We start from the raw sequence: 17,200 nt of genomic DNA, 5'->3' as shown, positions 1-17,200 counted from the left end.
ATAAAAATATATGACATATAAAATGTGTATAAAATATAAAACAAATATATAAATCAACTATATTATTATTTTTAAAAACTTTGTTTTTCAAATGTATAGTATAGAGCTCTTCTGGGAAAATAAGCAGAGAGACCAGCATAATTATCACCCTACTTTAGAGATGAGGAAATTTAGGGAATAAAGAAATTATATTCAATTAAACATGTGATTCTTGATCTCCTACTAACTACATGGCTAATTCAGCCTACAAAGCCACAAAGCAGTGTTAGTTGGGATTTCCACCCTGAAGTAAGACACAGTCACTAGAAAAGACTTTATAGTACATGTTCAACCAGCAACCAAAACAAGTACCAATACTTGGATACGAGAGAAAATCCAGACTGCAACTAAATGCTGGAAAACACATATGAGATGTGACACTGACTATTACAGGTGCTCAGAAAAGGGAGGGAGGCTGGGCCTGGCATGGCCCATTCTGCTCAGGGCTTAGCGGGAGGGAAGGTGTGAGACAAACCCTGGAAGGTTTAGACAGGCAGGCAGCACACTGTTAGTGAGAAGAACCACAAATGCGACTTAGAAGAAAGTGAGACCCAGGAAGGCTAGAAGGCCAGGACCAGGGCCTTTTCCAATCCATTCAAACAGAACAAATAGGAAAAGAGCTTCTTCATGAATAATGCCAGGTACCAGCTAAACCTAAGGACAGGAAGATGAATCAGACAACATCCCTGCCCTCAGGGAGCATACAGGGAGAGGGGTAAGGCAGAAATCTTTGCCCAGGACTCAGTTAACATAAATATCCACCAAAAATTTATTTACAAGTAGCAGCAAAAATTTCTGCCTTGCTGTAACAGAAAGAACATAGGCTTTGAAATTAGACCTCAGTTCAAATTCTGTCTCTATCTCCTAGTAGCACAAAGGCTTTGAGAAATTTTCTTAACTTGTTTCTCTTTTTCTTTTTAATTTTGCCATCTACCAAAATGAGAGTAATAATACCTACTTTTCTGAGTTTTAAAGATACAAAAGCACATGGTCAAGGGCCTCACACTCAATAAATGTGAGCTTTCTTTTTTTTTTTTTTTTTAATGGATGTTCATCTTACCAAAAACCTTTCAATAGAAAACCAAAACAGAACAGAGAAGTTGCTCTCATTACATCTTCCTCCACCCTCTTCTTCCCACCTTCAGTCTAAGGTCTAATTTTATGCTACTTTTAAGCATTTACCAGTATATTAGTTCATACGTGTAACTGTCATCTGAGAAAAGATCTATTCTAGAACCAAAGGAGAGAATGAGAATGATCTGGGATCCTTTCCCCACCAATATTTACTTTGAAGGATTTAAGAGATGTTTTATTGACTATGTAATTTGAATCTTCTTACAATGAAAAGAGAAATGTCTAATATGTAAAGTAATGAATGAAAAAAAAAGTTTATCCTAAATCATCACTGAGTACAAAATCCACAGCTTAACAATGTGATTTAGAGAGAAAGCAGGAGAGCATGCAACTGCTCTAACACATAGGATTAGAAATAAAAGATAAACATACATTTGTTCTGGTAATCCTAAATATACAAATATAACATTTACCAGATCTACCCTGTAGTGTAGCATTGTTTAAGTTCGAAATATATAGTCATTCAAAAACCTTAAGGAAACATTAAAAATGTTCCAGGCTATTCCACTGAACATTAATGAAAACTGTGTTCTTGAGATATTAGAGCTAAAAATACTATTGTTTTTAAAGTTAAATGGCTAAGAGAATAATAAAGTATCATTATTTTACACTCTTTTTAATCCCACAGATGGCTGTGTAGTAAAGGGATCAATTATGTTAAAAAGAGCCTGATCTGACAAAGAGACATCAGCTCCAGAATAAGTTGTTGTCTTGGAAGAATGTCAAAATTTATAACACTTCCGAAGCATTTTCATATTAATCTACTATGAAATTCTAGATAGTTTAATCAAGGGGGGTTCCCTATTTAACACTCCTTTTATTCTACACTGTGGTAGTGGAATGGAACCCCTATAGTGCTACTGTGGATAAGTTCTCTAGGTTCTGATCTGACTCTCAAAATGACATCCATGTTTAGTGTTAAATTACTGACCTCTAGGAAATAAGGAATCAAAACCATTGAGAAGCACAGAACTGATATTTTGGTTGGGGAGAAGGGTAAAGATTGAATTGGAACATTTAGTTACTTCTACAATCAAGTCCTAACTATAATAAAGTCTCAACCAACTCCTGATTAGTTATGCTTTAGGAATTACATACTATACAGTGATTAGATACTGAAGAAAATAAAGAAGAATATTTGAAAATACATGAAGAAATAGAAACATGGAATTTCTCACAAGGTCCTGGATCAAAAAAATTTACAAAAAGATCTTTTGAAAATAATCACTATTTGTGAGCTTATTAACACACAGAGACCATCACTTTGTTTAAACTAAGTCATGTTAACTTACCAATAAAACAGTAAACAAACCAACATTTTAAACAACTTTATAAATTATTTGTCCTTTCTTTTGTTAACAAACTTCACTCTCTCCACAATATACAAAGATAACGCAACAAGACTATCCACCAAACCTATCTCCATCTTTTGCAAAGTCCTGGGCCCTGGAAAGAGAATGGTCATCAATCTTCACTGTAGATGTCCCCAGCAAAGGGCAGATGCATGTGGCTGTCGGTGACATTGGGCAATCGAGATAAGTCTGGCAGGCTCTGGATCTGGGACCTGAGTTCTTTGCACACCAGGGAAACTCTGGATGACTTGCACTTGTATTCTTCCAATTTGTGCTCTTTCTCTGCGAGGGCTTCCTTTTGACAACCAAGAAAATCTGCTCACTTTCAAGTAAGTTGCTTCCAATCATCTATTTCAGCCACCAATCTGCCATTGTAATCTGCCAGCAACACACAAGCAACCTCTACCATTTTAGAAAGCCTTTCTCTAGATTCTTTATCTGTTATTTTATCTAATAGGGATACTTGAACTTCAACAGGCAAAGAAGCTATCCTTTGATGAAATGCTGCACACCTGAAGCTGCATTTTCTAGATCTTGTAATTTAACATTTAAGCTTTTTCTTGGAGGCCTGGTTTATTGTTTGAAATCTGGAAACTTAGACAGGTTGTTAATCCTACAGGTTTTTCCAAGGGCAGGCAATGTAGGACACTGGCCTGGAGGCCAGCACAGTGAACTGGAGGGCTAAAGCTTTAGTACTGCATTCATTGAAAGCAAACCAAACCCCTGGGCTAACAGGCTCAGTCACAACCTGCAGACACACTGGAAACAGGAAACCTTGAATCCTTCAGTGGGAGATCCTCTCTGAGACCAGAAGGATAACACTTGTTGGAGGCAATACTCCCCTCTCGTGTGCTTTTCTATCCTGTGCCCACCAGTGGGAAAGTCTGAAGAGAGTCCACAGTGCTGAGAGTCAGCAACACTCAGGCAGCTGGGTTCTACTCCTGAGTTTTCATTTGGAGCACCAAAAAGGTGAAAGCAGAGGGGTGGCCCCAGGAACAAGAAAGCACACTCTTACCCAAGGCGGCAAACTCACATCAGGATCAGCCTACAACCCTTCCAGAACAGACCCCCACAGGCAGAAGCTGGGAAGGAGCAAGAAGAAGAGAAGCAGCACTGATAGTGCCTATGATGGAGCAGGGCAAGTGGGGAGAGGATGCTGCCCCTGCATCTAAAGCTATTCTCACTATCCCTGCTTCTCAAGTTTCTCCCCTCCAAAAGATTCTAAGCACTCATAAGGCACTACTTAGACATTCATCTTCTACTGGTCCTGTGGAGTGAGTATTATTATCTTCATTTTACATATGAGGGAACCGAGACTCAGAGGCAAAGTGATGTGCTAAAAGCTACACAGCTGTTTGCTGGCAAAGCCTGAATGCAGCCTAACTTCACATCTGGAACGGCAGGAATTGCCATTGATGTTTTCCACATTAGAGAGATGGTCACCTCTAAATCAATATTATTTAGACACTAATTCTAAGGAATCTTGATATCATAAATGATCACTCTACAACATGGATAGTCATTATCACCATGAAAACACTTTGGTTAATATTTGCCTGTCACCCTTCACCAAAGCTGGCATTTCACATCATAAATACAGCAACATCCATTCAGTCTTTAGAGCACCACATTATCCCTGAATAATGCTGTCATTTCTAATTACATAATTACCTTTACTGCTGCACTAGGCACAGTGTCTAGAGAGCCTAACAGAAAAATGGCTCAGACCCAGTTAATTCACTTTTAGGGTAGATGAAGTCACTACTCCAGCAAGTCTAGTTGCCCCTGAGGGGCGTACTTCCATCTGAGCAGCAGACACTCTACTCTTGTTAAACCCTCCCTTCAGCACCAATAGCTGAAACATAATCCAAGGCATTTCAGCCACTATTTCATTGTAGAATAATAGTTGTGGGCTGAAGTTTAGTATTCTTCTGGTTGCCTATTACTAATGCCAGGAGTGTCCTAAAAGTAGTGACCTGGGTTATAAATCAAAATCCTACAGCTTTATCACCAAAACAACCACCAATCCAATCTCCAGTTATATAAGGACATCTCAAAAGATATTCCCTTCTGCTCCACCAGTTAATTGGGACTGGTCAAACATGAAACTGTTTTAGAACAATGATAAAGTAAGGTCAAAATAATTACTTCTCATATGAGCTGACAGGGTGGCGAGTGACCTGGACTGGAAATGTGACACCAGCATGGAGGATTACTGACACTGACCAACTGGATGACTAAGGGCTTCCACTGAACGGAAGCCCATGTGAGCCACATGTGCCCTGTCTATCAGAATCCTAGAGCAATCTGAGATGCATTAATAGAAAGTCCATGATTGCTTAGGCAGCATCTCTGCATATAAACAGCAGTATAGCGAAAGTTAAAGAGAGGATTCAAGAATTGAAAGGGATGGGGTGGGGGAAATTATACAACTCTTTTTCTGATTCAGAAATTCTGTAATTGAACCAATGTGACTCTATAGGCCAGAGTAAAGGGGAGAGGATGGTCCTACTTGTGTCCTGCCTGGGTAAAACACATCTGGACACTGTTCACATATGTGAACTGCGTATTTTATGAGGGTCCCTGACAAACTAACAAAATCCAAAGAGGAGTCCCCCACAGAGAACCACATCATGAAGAACACTTAAAGGTCTTAATGTTTACCTGAAAAATGGGGTTTAGGAGGCAAAAGAGTTAACCACAAATACTTCAAAGCTACTCTTAAAAGTGTAAAAATTGTCTGGCATTACTGAATACTCAAGGTCCAGCCCAAGGCACAAGAAATCACTCACCTATTCAGCAAACATTTATTCCTCACCTCTTTAGAGGGAGGCCCTGTGTTACATAACTGTCTAGGCCACATGGCTAATATGAAAAGTCCAGGAGCAGAGACAAGACAAGCACATGAATAACCAACTAACCATAATACAAGGGGGAATAAGAGAGGCATCATGTGAATAGAACAAAACCTACTTTGGAATTCAGAAGCAGGAGTCTTTATGTCCCACTGGCAGGATCAGAGAAGATACCTAGAGAAGGAGGCACTGAATTGGGCTTGAAAGGTGTGTACTATTTTTGTGAGGAGAAATACATTAAGGGGTCATTCCAGGTGGAGGGAAAGCAGAAGCAAAGTTTAGAAGTGAGAACAGAGTAGGAAAATATAGTGGAACAAAGCTGAAGAACTGAATAGCCCAAGCTGACCAACCGTAGGTGTAGAAATATCAAGTACTGGGGGATGAGAGTGGAAGGGTGCCAAACAGTAAAGAGTTCATACTCCAGGCTACAGACAATGACTGTGTAAGGATATCATCAAAAGTTCTGAAACACACAAGTGCTGTGTGAGTGGCTTTGTTTTTTTAATTCATGGTATAGGTTAGAGGCTGACACAGGAGAGACAGTAGGCTTGCACAATGGTTAGTCAGGAAAAAATGACATTCTGAAGCAGGTCACAGGCAGGAAGCAATGGGAAAGAGGAGAGGTAGCAGAGAAGAGAGACCCATGAGATATTTTAGAAACTGAACCACCAGGCTCCAGACCTCAATTGTCAAATCTAAGGGACTGTGGAAAGAGCAGAAACCCTGGCTGGAGGAGGAACCAGCTGAGAGACACAGGTAGCACAGTGAATATGGAAGCATGGTGTTGTTGCCCAGATGAGTGGCTAGGACAGGACCAGGAGGATGTTCTAACCCACATCTTGCTCTAAGCACTTCTCAACCCTTCCCCAACACATGATCACACTTCTCAGAGGCTGTTCACCAAGGAAATGCCTGAAAAGAACAGTCAAATGCAGAATCAATCCTGTACGTCAAAAAACAAACAAACTCGTAGAAAAGGAGATCAGATTTGTGGTTACCAGAGAAAGAGGCTTGGGGAAATGGGGAGCTGAATGAAGGCAGTCAAAAGGTAGAAACTTCCAGTTATAAGGTAAATAAGTACTAGGGATATAATGTACAACATGATAAATATAATCAATACTGCTGTACCTTATATATGAGAGCTGTTGAGAGTAAATTCTAAGAGTTCTCATCACAAGTAAAAAATTTTTTTTCTTTCTTCAATGTATCTATATGAGATGATGGGTGTTCACTACACTTATTGTGGTAATCATTTCATGATGTATGTAAGTCAAATCATTATGCTGTACACCTAAACTTACACAGTAGTTGATGTACATCAATTACATCTCATTAAAACTCAAGAAAAAGAAAAAAACGCAAAGCCAATCCACTCTAGCAGAAGCTCCATTAGCTACTCAGTGCAACTCTTCAGGAAGGCAGGGGCTGCTGCAGGGTTAGAACCCCCTTCAATGACATCCCCAAACGGAGCATCTGAAGGGCTGCCTGCCAGTCCTGAGCCTGCCTCTCACTACTTCTTGAAAGCTTAAGAGATCAAACTGCTAAGTCTCAGCTCCTTCATTGTAAGATGGGGGTGATAATGTTTACCCCACCTATGTCGCAGGTTTGTGAGATTACACAGGAGGAGACAGATTGCTGCAAAGCACACCAATGCCAGGGTTCATTAGAAGTTCTTTGACAGCAGAAACTACAGCAAATTCATTTTTGTATCCTGCATGGAGCTGATTATGGAACGAAGGAGGGAACAAGGTAGACAAGAAAACACCATAGCCTGGGCCCCATGGGCAGCCTGGTGTCAGCCAAGAAATATTGCATACCAGATCTTCGAGAAGGTCCTACATCCAGAAGATAGGAGAGAACTTAATAATCATCCAGATACCCTTCTTCGTTTTACAGATGGGAAGCATCGCCCTAAGAGAGGACCAGTGATCTGCCCAAGATCCTTAGTGGCAGAGGGCCCAAGGGTAAGACTAATAACACACTCACAGGTTAGATGGTATTTTTATCCACATAATCTTACAAGCAGCATTTGAGCTGGGTGGGGGAGGATTATTAAAATTCCCATTTTACATTGTAATTGACTGTACTTCAATTTAAAGAGAAAATCCCCATTTTTCAGCCTGAGGTTGAATGACTTGCCCAGGGCAGAATCAAATCTAGACAGTCACATGCCCCAGTCTACTGCTCTTTCCCTGTACTACAATTTCATGCACATGCTGGTATTTAGCACAATCATCTTAGCATTCAATATATTTCAAACTTCAATTCTGTTTTATTTTATCCTGCCTGGTATTTCACATTCAGCCTTCCCTGGTAGGATTCTACTGACCTTTTGTCTTTAAGAAAAACCAGTTCAGTGGCCACATTTGGTACCAGAAACATGTTTTAAAACTAAATCATCAAAACTGAGACTCTCCATATAAATTATCACAAAGTATATCCCCACACGTGTATCAGTCGAGATGTATATCATTATTGCACTAAACACACTGAACCAGGGTACTCAAAAAGCAATAATGGCTCACTAACTGAAGCAATATTTAAGGTATAAATACCAAGAAGGCAGTTTTAACAAACGAGTGGAACACAGATAAAAACTTTCTGACTTTATCGATGAAAACCAATTCGCATTCACAGAAGGGTCTCAAACTGCAGCGGGCAACAGAGAAAATTATCCAGATAATTCTAGTCATCTACCTCCAAAGGATCTGAACCTGAAATGTGTTTTTGTTTTTGTTTTTGTTTGGGGGGCGGGGGGCAGTTCTAGGGAAAGGCTTGGAGAAGCAAATATTAAAGAATTACCTTGTCACTGTCTCAAAGTCCTTTACTATATAGGGTCTGTCCACCACGACGACCCTTATTTCAGGAGCAAGGCATGCATGTTTTGCTCCCCTTTTTAAATTATTGTAAAAGAACTAAAATTGTTCAGTCTCCTGGGGCTTGCAGAGGTTTCTCATTGCGGTTCACCAGGGGTGTGGCGACACCCCCAGGCCATATACTTCTACACCACAGGCGAGGGAGCCGGACTGCGCAGCGGTTCTCCAACGTGACCTGCACTTCAGCATGCTACCTCGTGAACGAGCCTGGGGTCGCTCGGCGGCAGTTTCTGCTGGAAAGTCCCCGCATTCGTTCCTCCTGTTCCCTCTCCTTTCTCATCTTCGCGTCACCCACGACACAACCCCCCACCCCCGCCCTCAGTGAGCAAGGGTAACAGATCCTAACAGCCCCCAAAGCCCTCGGTTTAGGACTCAACGGACGTGGCAATTGCCTGGTGAAGGCACCAGCCCCATGGGGGACCCCAGGGCCACGAGCCCGGCGCCCCAGGGACGGGGGTTACCGACCGCCCCAAGCAGCACCTGAGGCAGCGAGACCGAGACGCTGGGAAGGCGCCCCACTGCCTTTCCAGGGCTCTGAGGGGTGACGCGGACTGGGGGGAGACTACGCCTCCACCCTCCATTAATAAAACGCAGGATTTAAAACAAATTAAAAAATAATTTTAAGAATTTTGAAAGGAAAAGCTTCATTTACCGACATAAGTGATCACTGTGGCCAGGCGCCGGGTGAACTCCTGAGGGGCCATTTCTTCTTTTAATCAAAATAGCATTTCACCGAAAAACCACTCAATATAAGCAAAACATAGCAACACAGAGCTGTTTCTTCTGCTGCTGTGAATGATTTTTTAAAGGCATCTCCTCCCGAGGATGCTCGGCCCTCACACTCTTCCTCGCTCTCTCGCTCTCTCTGTCTCCTCAGGCTCAGAACGAGAGTCACTCCCAGCCAAGTCAAGCTCTCCAGGGCCGCGCGGCTAGAGGACGCCAGCCACGCCCCGCAGGGGATTCTTGTAAAGATTAAGTCCAGCAGCTTTCTCAACGTAACGTCTGGCGCTGAGAGGGAAGTGGCGGTTCTGGAGGTGAGAAGAGCAAGTCGTCCCAATCTCGTCAAAGCTGCACATCTGGCTTCCCGGCCAGGGAAGGGTTTCTGGATTTCTGGTCAGGTCTCCGGCGCCGACTCCCTGGAGGGTCGGGGTGAAGGATGCTCGGTCAGCGCGCAGGGGGCGCACGGAACCTGCGGGTGCTGAGGACCGAGCCTGCAGGTGGCTGGCGGCGCTCTGCGCCGCCCACCGCCTCCCCGCGGCGCGCCCCACGCTTCCCGCCCAGACGCTCACCTTTCCTCGCCCGAGGGCGGTGCCCGAGGCTCCAGAAGAGGCGCGCATGCGCGCGAGCGCCGCCAGTTTTCGGGTGGTGAAGCCTACGCTCAGCCCCGAGAAGTGGGGGCGATTCAAGATCTGCCGTCCAACTATGTGGGAGGACACAGCGACTTCGGCGCTCCGGCTAGCACCGGGATTCTGAACTCCAGACGCTCGCCTTCCTGGCTCGCCCCTCCTTCTTCCCTCGGTATCTGCGGAGAAGCCGAGGCGAGACGAGGGCTGGCAGGGAGTGCAGCGGCGGTCCGCCGGGGCTCGGGAATGAGGGCTGGCTGAGGCCTGCTATCTCCTGACTCTGGGCTGGGGGGCTTTTGTGGAGGAGTGAGAGCGGCGGCGTTGTTTCCCCTTGTTACGGGTTATCTCACGCAGTTATCAGCGTCTACTGAACATACTCGCACTTGAAGCCTGGAGCGCCGGCTGTGCACGGGCCCGGCTGGGGACGCAACTGCGTACGTGTGCCTCCACCGTGTGGGCCTTTGCTTTTGTTCAGCTCCTCTCTTGCGCCACCGCTCCGTCGGCCAACTGTCAGGCACGCCAGTGCTCCCTCCTGGAAAAGCCCAGGCACAGCACCTTTGCCGGCCCTCTTCCCCATCAGCCCCAGGAGCATCTGTCTGGCAGTAGACGCTGTCCCGCGGCTTCTTCGGGTGCCTCCAGATACTACAGGACAGGCAGGCTAACCGCATCAGCACAGCTCCACGGGAAAAGCCTGAACAAACGCGAATCTGGTCAGGTTGTTCCTCAACCCAGTCTACAACGGGGAATCCAGTCGTGAGAGTGCCATGACCAACCACATGTTCTGAGCCAATTCAAGGAAGCTCAGCTTTCCTCTTTGGCATGTAAAAAGCCAAACCCCAAACACCCTGGATTCAATTTCTAGTAATAGCCGCTCATCCCAGGGGGTTGGCAATGTTTTTAAATGCTTTCTGTTAACAATTGTGGGCTCTGGTTAAGAGATGGTGTTTACCCACCTGCGGTGTGAGATTTGTACAGTGGTTCCTCCTTCCTGTGATGTTCGGGCCCTTTGCACTCTGCCTGCACAAGCAGAACAGCTGTTTTCATTGCAACCTCTTGCAGGAAATTCAAAAAGGGGGAAAGACCCAGAAGAATAAGACAACTTTGGGTTGTGTTTCCATGGCAGCTTCTGGCTATTCAAGGGTCACAAGTATTTTTGAGGAACCAAAGGAGGTATTTTCTATTGGTAGTAGTCAGTACCCTGGTGCCCAGTCAGAGCCAATTGTGAATTGGTCACTAGAAACCAGCATATTGCTAAGAAAACTGATAATGTAAGACGTTCTGGACTTTGCAGTGACCTCAGCTTCTTGGATTAGGCCAGGTCCTTATGGGTGAGAATCATGGGTGGAAAGGAGGGAGATAGGGAGAGGAAGGAGAGGTAGGAGAAGCTTATGAATAGGAATGAGAGAGAAAAGAAATAGAAAGCAAACAAATCACACTCAGAGTGCTGCTTTCCTTTCCCACATCTGTACCTTTCACAATCTTCAGCGGTTTCCATGGAGATGAATTGGCTGACTTTATGGCAAGATGTAGCAGGCAGTGCCTATCCTCAGAAACCAATTCAGTACCCCCATCTCTAACACATGCTCTCCTGGGGCCTCAACTGCTTTACCTGGGCCATGTTCCATTTTCCTGCTCTAAAATCCTGTAACTAAAAAGAAATGAGCATAGTTTTCAATAGCCCATATCTCCTTGTTCCTCCAAGAAAACAGTTATTGCTTCCATTGCTCTTATAAATATGGACATGCTTCCTGTCTTCTCTCCTTCTCTGCCCTCCTCCCTTCGAAGTGCCTCCTTTTATCCTTCCTAATTATGATTTATTTCCTGTCTCTGACAAAGCACATTGCTCTAATGTATGGCAAAATTAAGGAACAAACCAGAATAGCCTGCCTTCCTCTCTAATGAATGAATAATCATTCATTGAACATCAATTATATGCCCAGGGTGGTGATAGGCAGTGTCAAATACAGCAGCTACCACCATCATATAATAAGCGACTGCCCTATGCCATCTGGGATGATGGTAGGCATTTCACAAACTTCATTTAAGTCCCACAATAACCCTTTAAGGGCTTTAGTCTCATTTTACAGAAGCTGCTGGTATAAGACCCAAACTGTTTTACTTATCTTATGAATCTAGACCATCCTCTGCCTTCAGGTAAGAATCTGCCTGAGCCTGGAAAGAGAAACCATCCTCCAAGCACCACGAAGGTTGATTTCACCTCCCTGTTGGTGAACTATCAGCAATGCCTCTGACAGTGAAGAGAAAGACAAAGAACCCACATTGGGTGCCACAGGTGAGTGTGAGGCACCACTAGCACCACCCAGTTTAGTCTAGATCAGTGGTTCTCAAACTAGCATTATCATCTGGAAATATAGGTGATTTTCTTTTAGTACAAATTCCTGTTGCCCACCTCCAGAGATTCTGATTCAGCAGTGTGGAATGAGACCTGAGAACTTACATTTCTAACAAATCCCCAGGATTACTGATGCTGCAGGTCCTGGGATCACACTGTGAGCACCACTGGCCTAGAGCAAGGCTCTTCAAACTTCTTAGACTACAAACCAGAAGATGATATACATTTTACATCAGGATGCAGTAAACATGCATAAACATAATTGAAACAAAAGTTGTACGGAACAGTTTTTTCCTTTACTACATATGAAGCCCTGAAATACTTTCTATTCCATTTCATTTTTTTTAATAGTCCAAATTGGGGAAAATGGCATTTGGAAAGTATGGTATTGTAGTTATGTAAGAAAATGTCCTTATTTTCTTAGACATGTGTGTGGAAGTTTTTAGGGATGAAACATCAATGTCTGTAATTTAAGCTACCTTAGCAAAGAGAATAAATGTAATCAATCCTGAGAAATATTAATAATTGTTGTGTTGAGGTGTTATATGGGTTATTTTACAATATCATCTACTTTTGTACATGTTTAATTTTTTTTCATAATAAAAAGTGCTTTGGAATGATTGGACCCACTGAATAGATTTTATGACCCAATACGTGGTTGCTGCCAGCAGTCTGAAAAACACTGTACTAAAGCAGAACAGAGGAAAAGAGAAAGAGAAGAGGAAGAGAGTGGGGAAAAGGAGGGGCAGTGCAGAGAAGGTGACAGGAGATAGAGGATAAAGTAGGTAGAGGTGCTCAGTGGGAGGTGGCAGGGGTCACCACAAATGCCTCAAGATAAAGCCCCTCCACAGGGCCTCCTCCTACCTGCCCCACTCTGCCTTCACTGTATCTTCCCCACCAGACTTGGATTCCCTGGCAGGAGAAATACCTTACACACCTCTGTAAACTGTACAGCTCCCCGACAAAGCCCAGAATAAGAGAACATCCTTTAGTCAAAGCCTCTCCTTTCACAAAGGTCTTGGACATTCCTCCACCCTGTGATGATGCCCCTTTCCCCCAGTGCTGCCTATAGGATAACGCTCTGTAAGTTGGGAGCCTAGCCTGTGTTCTAAAATGCAAAACCAGACTGGGATCCTTGTCTAAGGTGTGAGGAGGGGTGTCACCTACTGTACAAATGACCAAATAGGTGAACCTAAGAAGTGAAAAAGTCACCTGAGCTCACACCATCTCAACAGTTGTTCCGCTGTCATCTTCTGTTTCCTGATCCTAGTCTGCCCCACCCCCCATCCTCCTCCCCTGCCACAGGGGTGCCTGTGAAAATGCAAGTACAAAAATGTCAGGGAGGGGTAGCACCTGCCTCTACCTCTGTACTTCTACTCTCCTCTCCCATATATGTCCTTTCTCAATTTTAATCTTATTTTCAAAATAATGCATTTCCTTTGTAGAACATATTAGCAAAATACAGAAAACTAAAGACAAGGTAGGAGAAAGGGATGGAGAATTGATCAGAATTCTGCCATCTGCAGGCAAAACCATTTGAGATTTAATATTTTTATTTGATGTATTATTTTCACTAATAGACTTTTTAAGAGCAGCTTTAGACTTGCAGAAAAAAATGAGCAGAATGTACAGAGTTCCCACTCACCCCCCAAAACAGTTTCTTTTATTAACATCTTGCATTATATGTATGGTACATGTATTATAATTGATGAACCAATATGGATTATTGTTCACTAAAGCCTATATTTTACACTAAGTTTCACTCTTTGCATTGTACAGTTCTATGGGTTTTGACTAATGCATGTGTGTATCCACTGTTAATAGTAGCACACAGAATAGTTTCACTGCCTTAAAAATCCTCTATGCTTCACCTTAAATATTCATTATCCCCTCCCCTTAAACTTAGAACAACCACTAATCTTTTTATTGTCTCTATAGTTTTGCCTCTTCCAGAATGTCATACAATTAGAATCATACAGTATGAAGCATTTTCAGACTGGCTGCCTTCACTTAGGAATATACAGTTAAGTTTCCTCTATGTCTTGTTATGACTTGATAGATCATTTCTTTTTATCACTGAGTACTATTTCTTATATTCCACCATGGATGTACCACAGTTTTGTTTATCCATTCACCCAGTGACAGACATCTTGGTTGTTTTCAGTTGGGAGCAATTATGAATAAAGCTGTTATAAACATTCATGCACAGATTCTTATGTGGGCTTAAATTTTCAACTCATTTGGTCACATAACTATGAATGCAATTTCTGGATTTTATGCTAAAACTATGTTTACCTTTGTAAGAAACTACAAAACACCTTGCAAAATCATTTTACATTCCTACCAGCAATGAATGAGAGTTCTTGTTGCTCCACATGGTAACCAGCATTTGGTGTTGTCAGTGTTTTGGATTCTGGCCATCCTAATAGGTATGTAGTAATACTTCACAGTAGCTTAAATTTGCAATTACCCAATGGCATATGATAGTGAGCAACTTGCATGCTTATATTCTTTGGTGAGGTGTCTGCCCACTTTTTAATTAGGTTGTTTTTTTCTTATTACTGAGTTTTAAGAGTTCTTTGTATATTTTGGACATAAGTCCTTTATCAGATATGTGTTTAGAAGGTATCTTCTCCCAGACTGTGGCTTGTCTTTTCATTGTCCTAAAAGTGTTTAGTGGAGCACAAGTTTTTAATTTTAATGAGGAAAATTTATCAGTTTTTTCTTCCTTGGGTCATGCTTTTGGTGTTGTAGCTGAAAGTCATTGCCAAACCCAAGGTCTCCTAGATTTTCTCCTATGTTTTCTTCTAGAACTTGTACAGTTTAATATTTTACATTTAGGTCTATGATCAATTTTGAGACAATTTTTATGAAAGTTGTAAGGTTTGTGCCTAGATTCATTATTTTGCATGTGGATGTCTAGTTTTTCCAGCACCACATGTTGAAAAGACTATCTTTTTTCCATTTAATTGCTTTTGCTCCTTTGTCAATGATCAGCTGACTGTATTTGTGTAGGTCTGTATCTGGGCACTTTATTCTGTTCAGTTGATCTGCTGTCTGTTCTTTCACCAATACTATGTTGTCTTGATCACTTGATATGTTTCCACGGTCAGGGTGTATCCGAATGTGTATGATATGTGTATGTTTTATTAGATTTTGTTATCAGTGTTATACTCACTTCATAAATAGACTTTGGAAGATGTCCTTTTTTCTGTCCTGAGGACAGAACAGCAATGGACTCAACTGCTCCTCAAAATTTCGCAGTAGAATTCTGTAAAATAACATAGGCCTGGTGCGTTGGTGCATTGAGGTGTGGGAAAATGCAGTTCTCTGACAATATCTATTTCTCCTATGATAATTGGTCTACTTAAAATTTCTACCTTTTCTGGGATGTTTTGATAATTTTCTTGTAATTTCATCCACATTTTCAAATTTGTTGCATAGAGTTGAGTAAAGTAATTTCATGCAAGTCTACTAATTTCTTTCTGTATCTGTAGCTATTTCCCCTTTTTTGTATTTTGATTGTGTTTCCTCTCTGTTTCTTAAATAGGCTAGCCAACTGTCTATTCTAGTATTGCTTTTTTCAAATCTTATATTGATTAGTATTCCCATTTTTATTTTCTAATGAATTAATTTCTTCTTTTATCCTAATTCCTTCCTTTTGTTTTCCTTAGGATGGCTTTGTTAATTTTTTTCTAATTTAAAAGTTAGAAATTTCTAATTGGGCTTTCAATTTACTTTTAGTTTGTATTTTCTTTTGAGCACTGATTTTGAATATCTCACAGGCACTAATAAGCAGGGCTTTACCTATTTTTATTTTTAAGATGTTCTGGGACTTCCAGTTTTCAGTTCAGCATGAAAAAAACTTAGAAGTTGCCACCTCATCCTAACAATAAGCAAAAAGCTGAACAAACAGAAAAATCAGTAACTCTTCTTAGACCCGTAAGAGACATGAGGTCACAGGGCAAACCATTGCCCCCAAATTGGAGAGACTGGCAGACAAATACAAAGAATCTCAATTTACTCACAGAAACCCACAAACAGCAACTTCTGCAGGAACCAGTGCTGGAGTAGGGAACCCTGAACTGTAATTGATGGATTGCTAGAGGCTCAGTGTGGAAAAATTTGAGGAGTAAAAACTCCAGGGGTACACAGGCATGGTTGGAAAGGGGGGACACATTTGTGAATTTTACCTCCAGGAGCTTTAACAGTTCCTTACAATGACTATCAGTTCTTCTAGACTTGATCTATAGATTAAATGCAATCTCAATCAAAATCCAAGCAAGTTATTTTGTGGATATTGAAAAACTGATTCTGAAATTTATGTGGAAAGACAAAAGACCCAAAATAACCAACACACAAAAAATTGAAGAAGAACAAAGTTGGTGGACTGACACTACCTGACATTAAGACTTATTATAAAGCTATAATAATCAAGACAGTGTGGTACTGGCAACTGAATAAACAAATAGATCAACTGAAGAGAAAAGAGAACCCATAAATAGACCCACATAAATATAGTCAATTGATCTTTGACAAAGGAGCAAAGGCAATACAATGGAACAAAGATAGTCTTCAATAAATGGTGCTAGAACAACTGGACATCTACTTGCAAAAAAAAAATTAATCTAGACACAAACCTCACACTCTTTACAAAAATCAACTCAAAATGGATCACAGACTTATACATAAAACACACAAAACTATAAGATTCCTATAAGATAAGATAGGAGAAATCTACATGACCTAGGCTTTGGTGAACACCTAAGGCACGATTCACAAAAGAAAGAATTGATAAAACAGACTTCATTAAAATTAAGATTTTCTAGTGTATGAAATGTACTATCAAGAGAATAAAAAGAGAAGCTATGGATGATAGAAAATATTTATGAAAGACAAGTCCATCTGATTAAAAAAAAAAAGGACTGTTAGAAACAGACTCAAAGACATAGAATACAAACTTGTGGTTGCCATGTGGGACGGGGGTGGGATGGGACAGACTGGGAGTTTGAAATCTGTAGATACTGACAAGCATATGTAGAATAGATAAACAAGATTATACTGTATAGCACAGGGAAATATATATAAGATCTTGTGGTGGCTCACAGCGAAAAAGAATGTGACAATGAATATATGCATGTTCATGTATAACTGAAAAATTGTGCTCTACACTGGAAATTGATAAAACATTGTAAAATGACTATAACTGAATTTAAAAAAAAAGGACTGTTATCTAAAATATACAAAA

General features: G+C 41.6%; 1 protein-coding gene across 11 annotated transcripts in view; it reads right to left on the bottom strand.

Moving 5' to 3' along the window:
* Positions 1–9,047, bottom strand: part of MCF2L2 (MCF.2 cell line derived transforming sequence-like 2) — a 207,885-nt gene extending 198,838 nt beyond the window's left edge. For all 11 annotated transcript variants that reach the window (XM_074367088.1, XM_074367109.1, XM_074367099.1 and 8 more), the window contains exon 1: positions 8,909–9,047. In XM_074367088.1, the coding sequence (XP_074223189.1) occupies positions 8,909–8,960 (52 nt within the window). In that variant the 5' untranslated portion in view covers positions 8,961–9,047. The remainder of the gene's footprint in view (positions 1–8,908) is intronic.
* Between the last annotated feature and the right edge of the window lie 8,153 nt (positions 9,048–17,200).

This window comes from Camelus bactrianus, chromosome 1 (genome assembly GCF_048773025.1).
Source record: "Camelus bactrianus isolate YW-2024 breed Bactrian camel chromosome 1, ASM4877302v1, whole genome shotgun sequence".
In the NCBI taxonomy this organism is placed as follows: domain Eukaryota; kingdom Metazoa; phylum Chordata; class Mammalia; order Artiodactyla; family Camelidae; genus Camelus; species Camelus bactrianus.
This window is presented reverse-complemented; position numbering and strand designations above follow the sequence as displayed.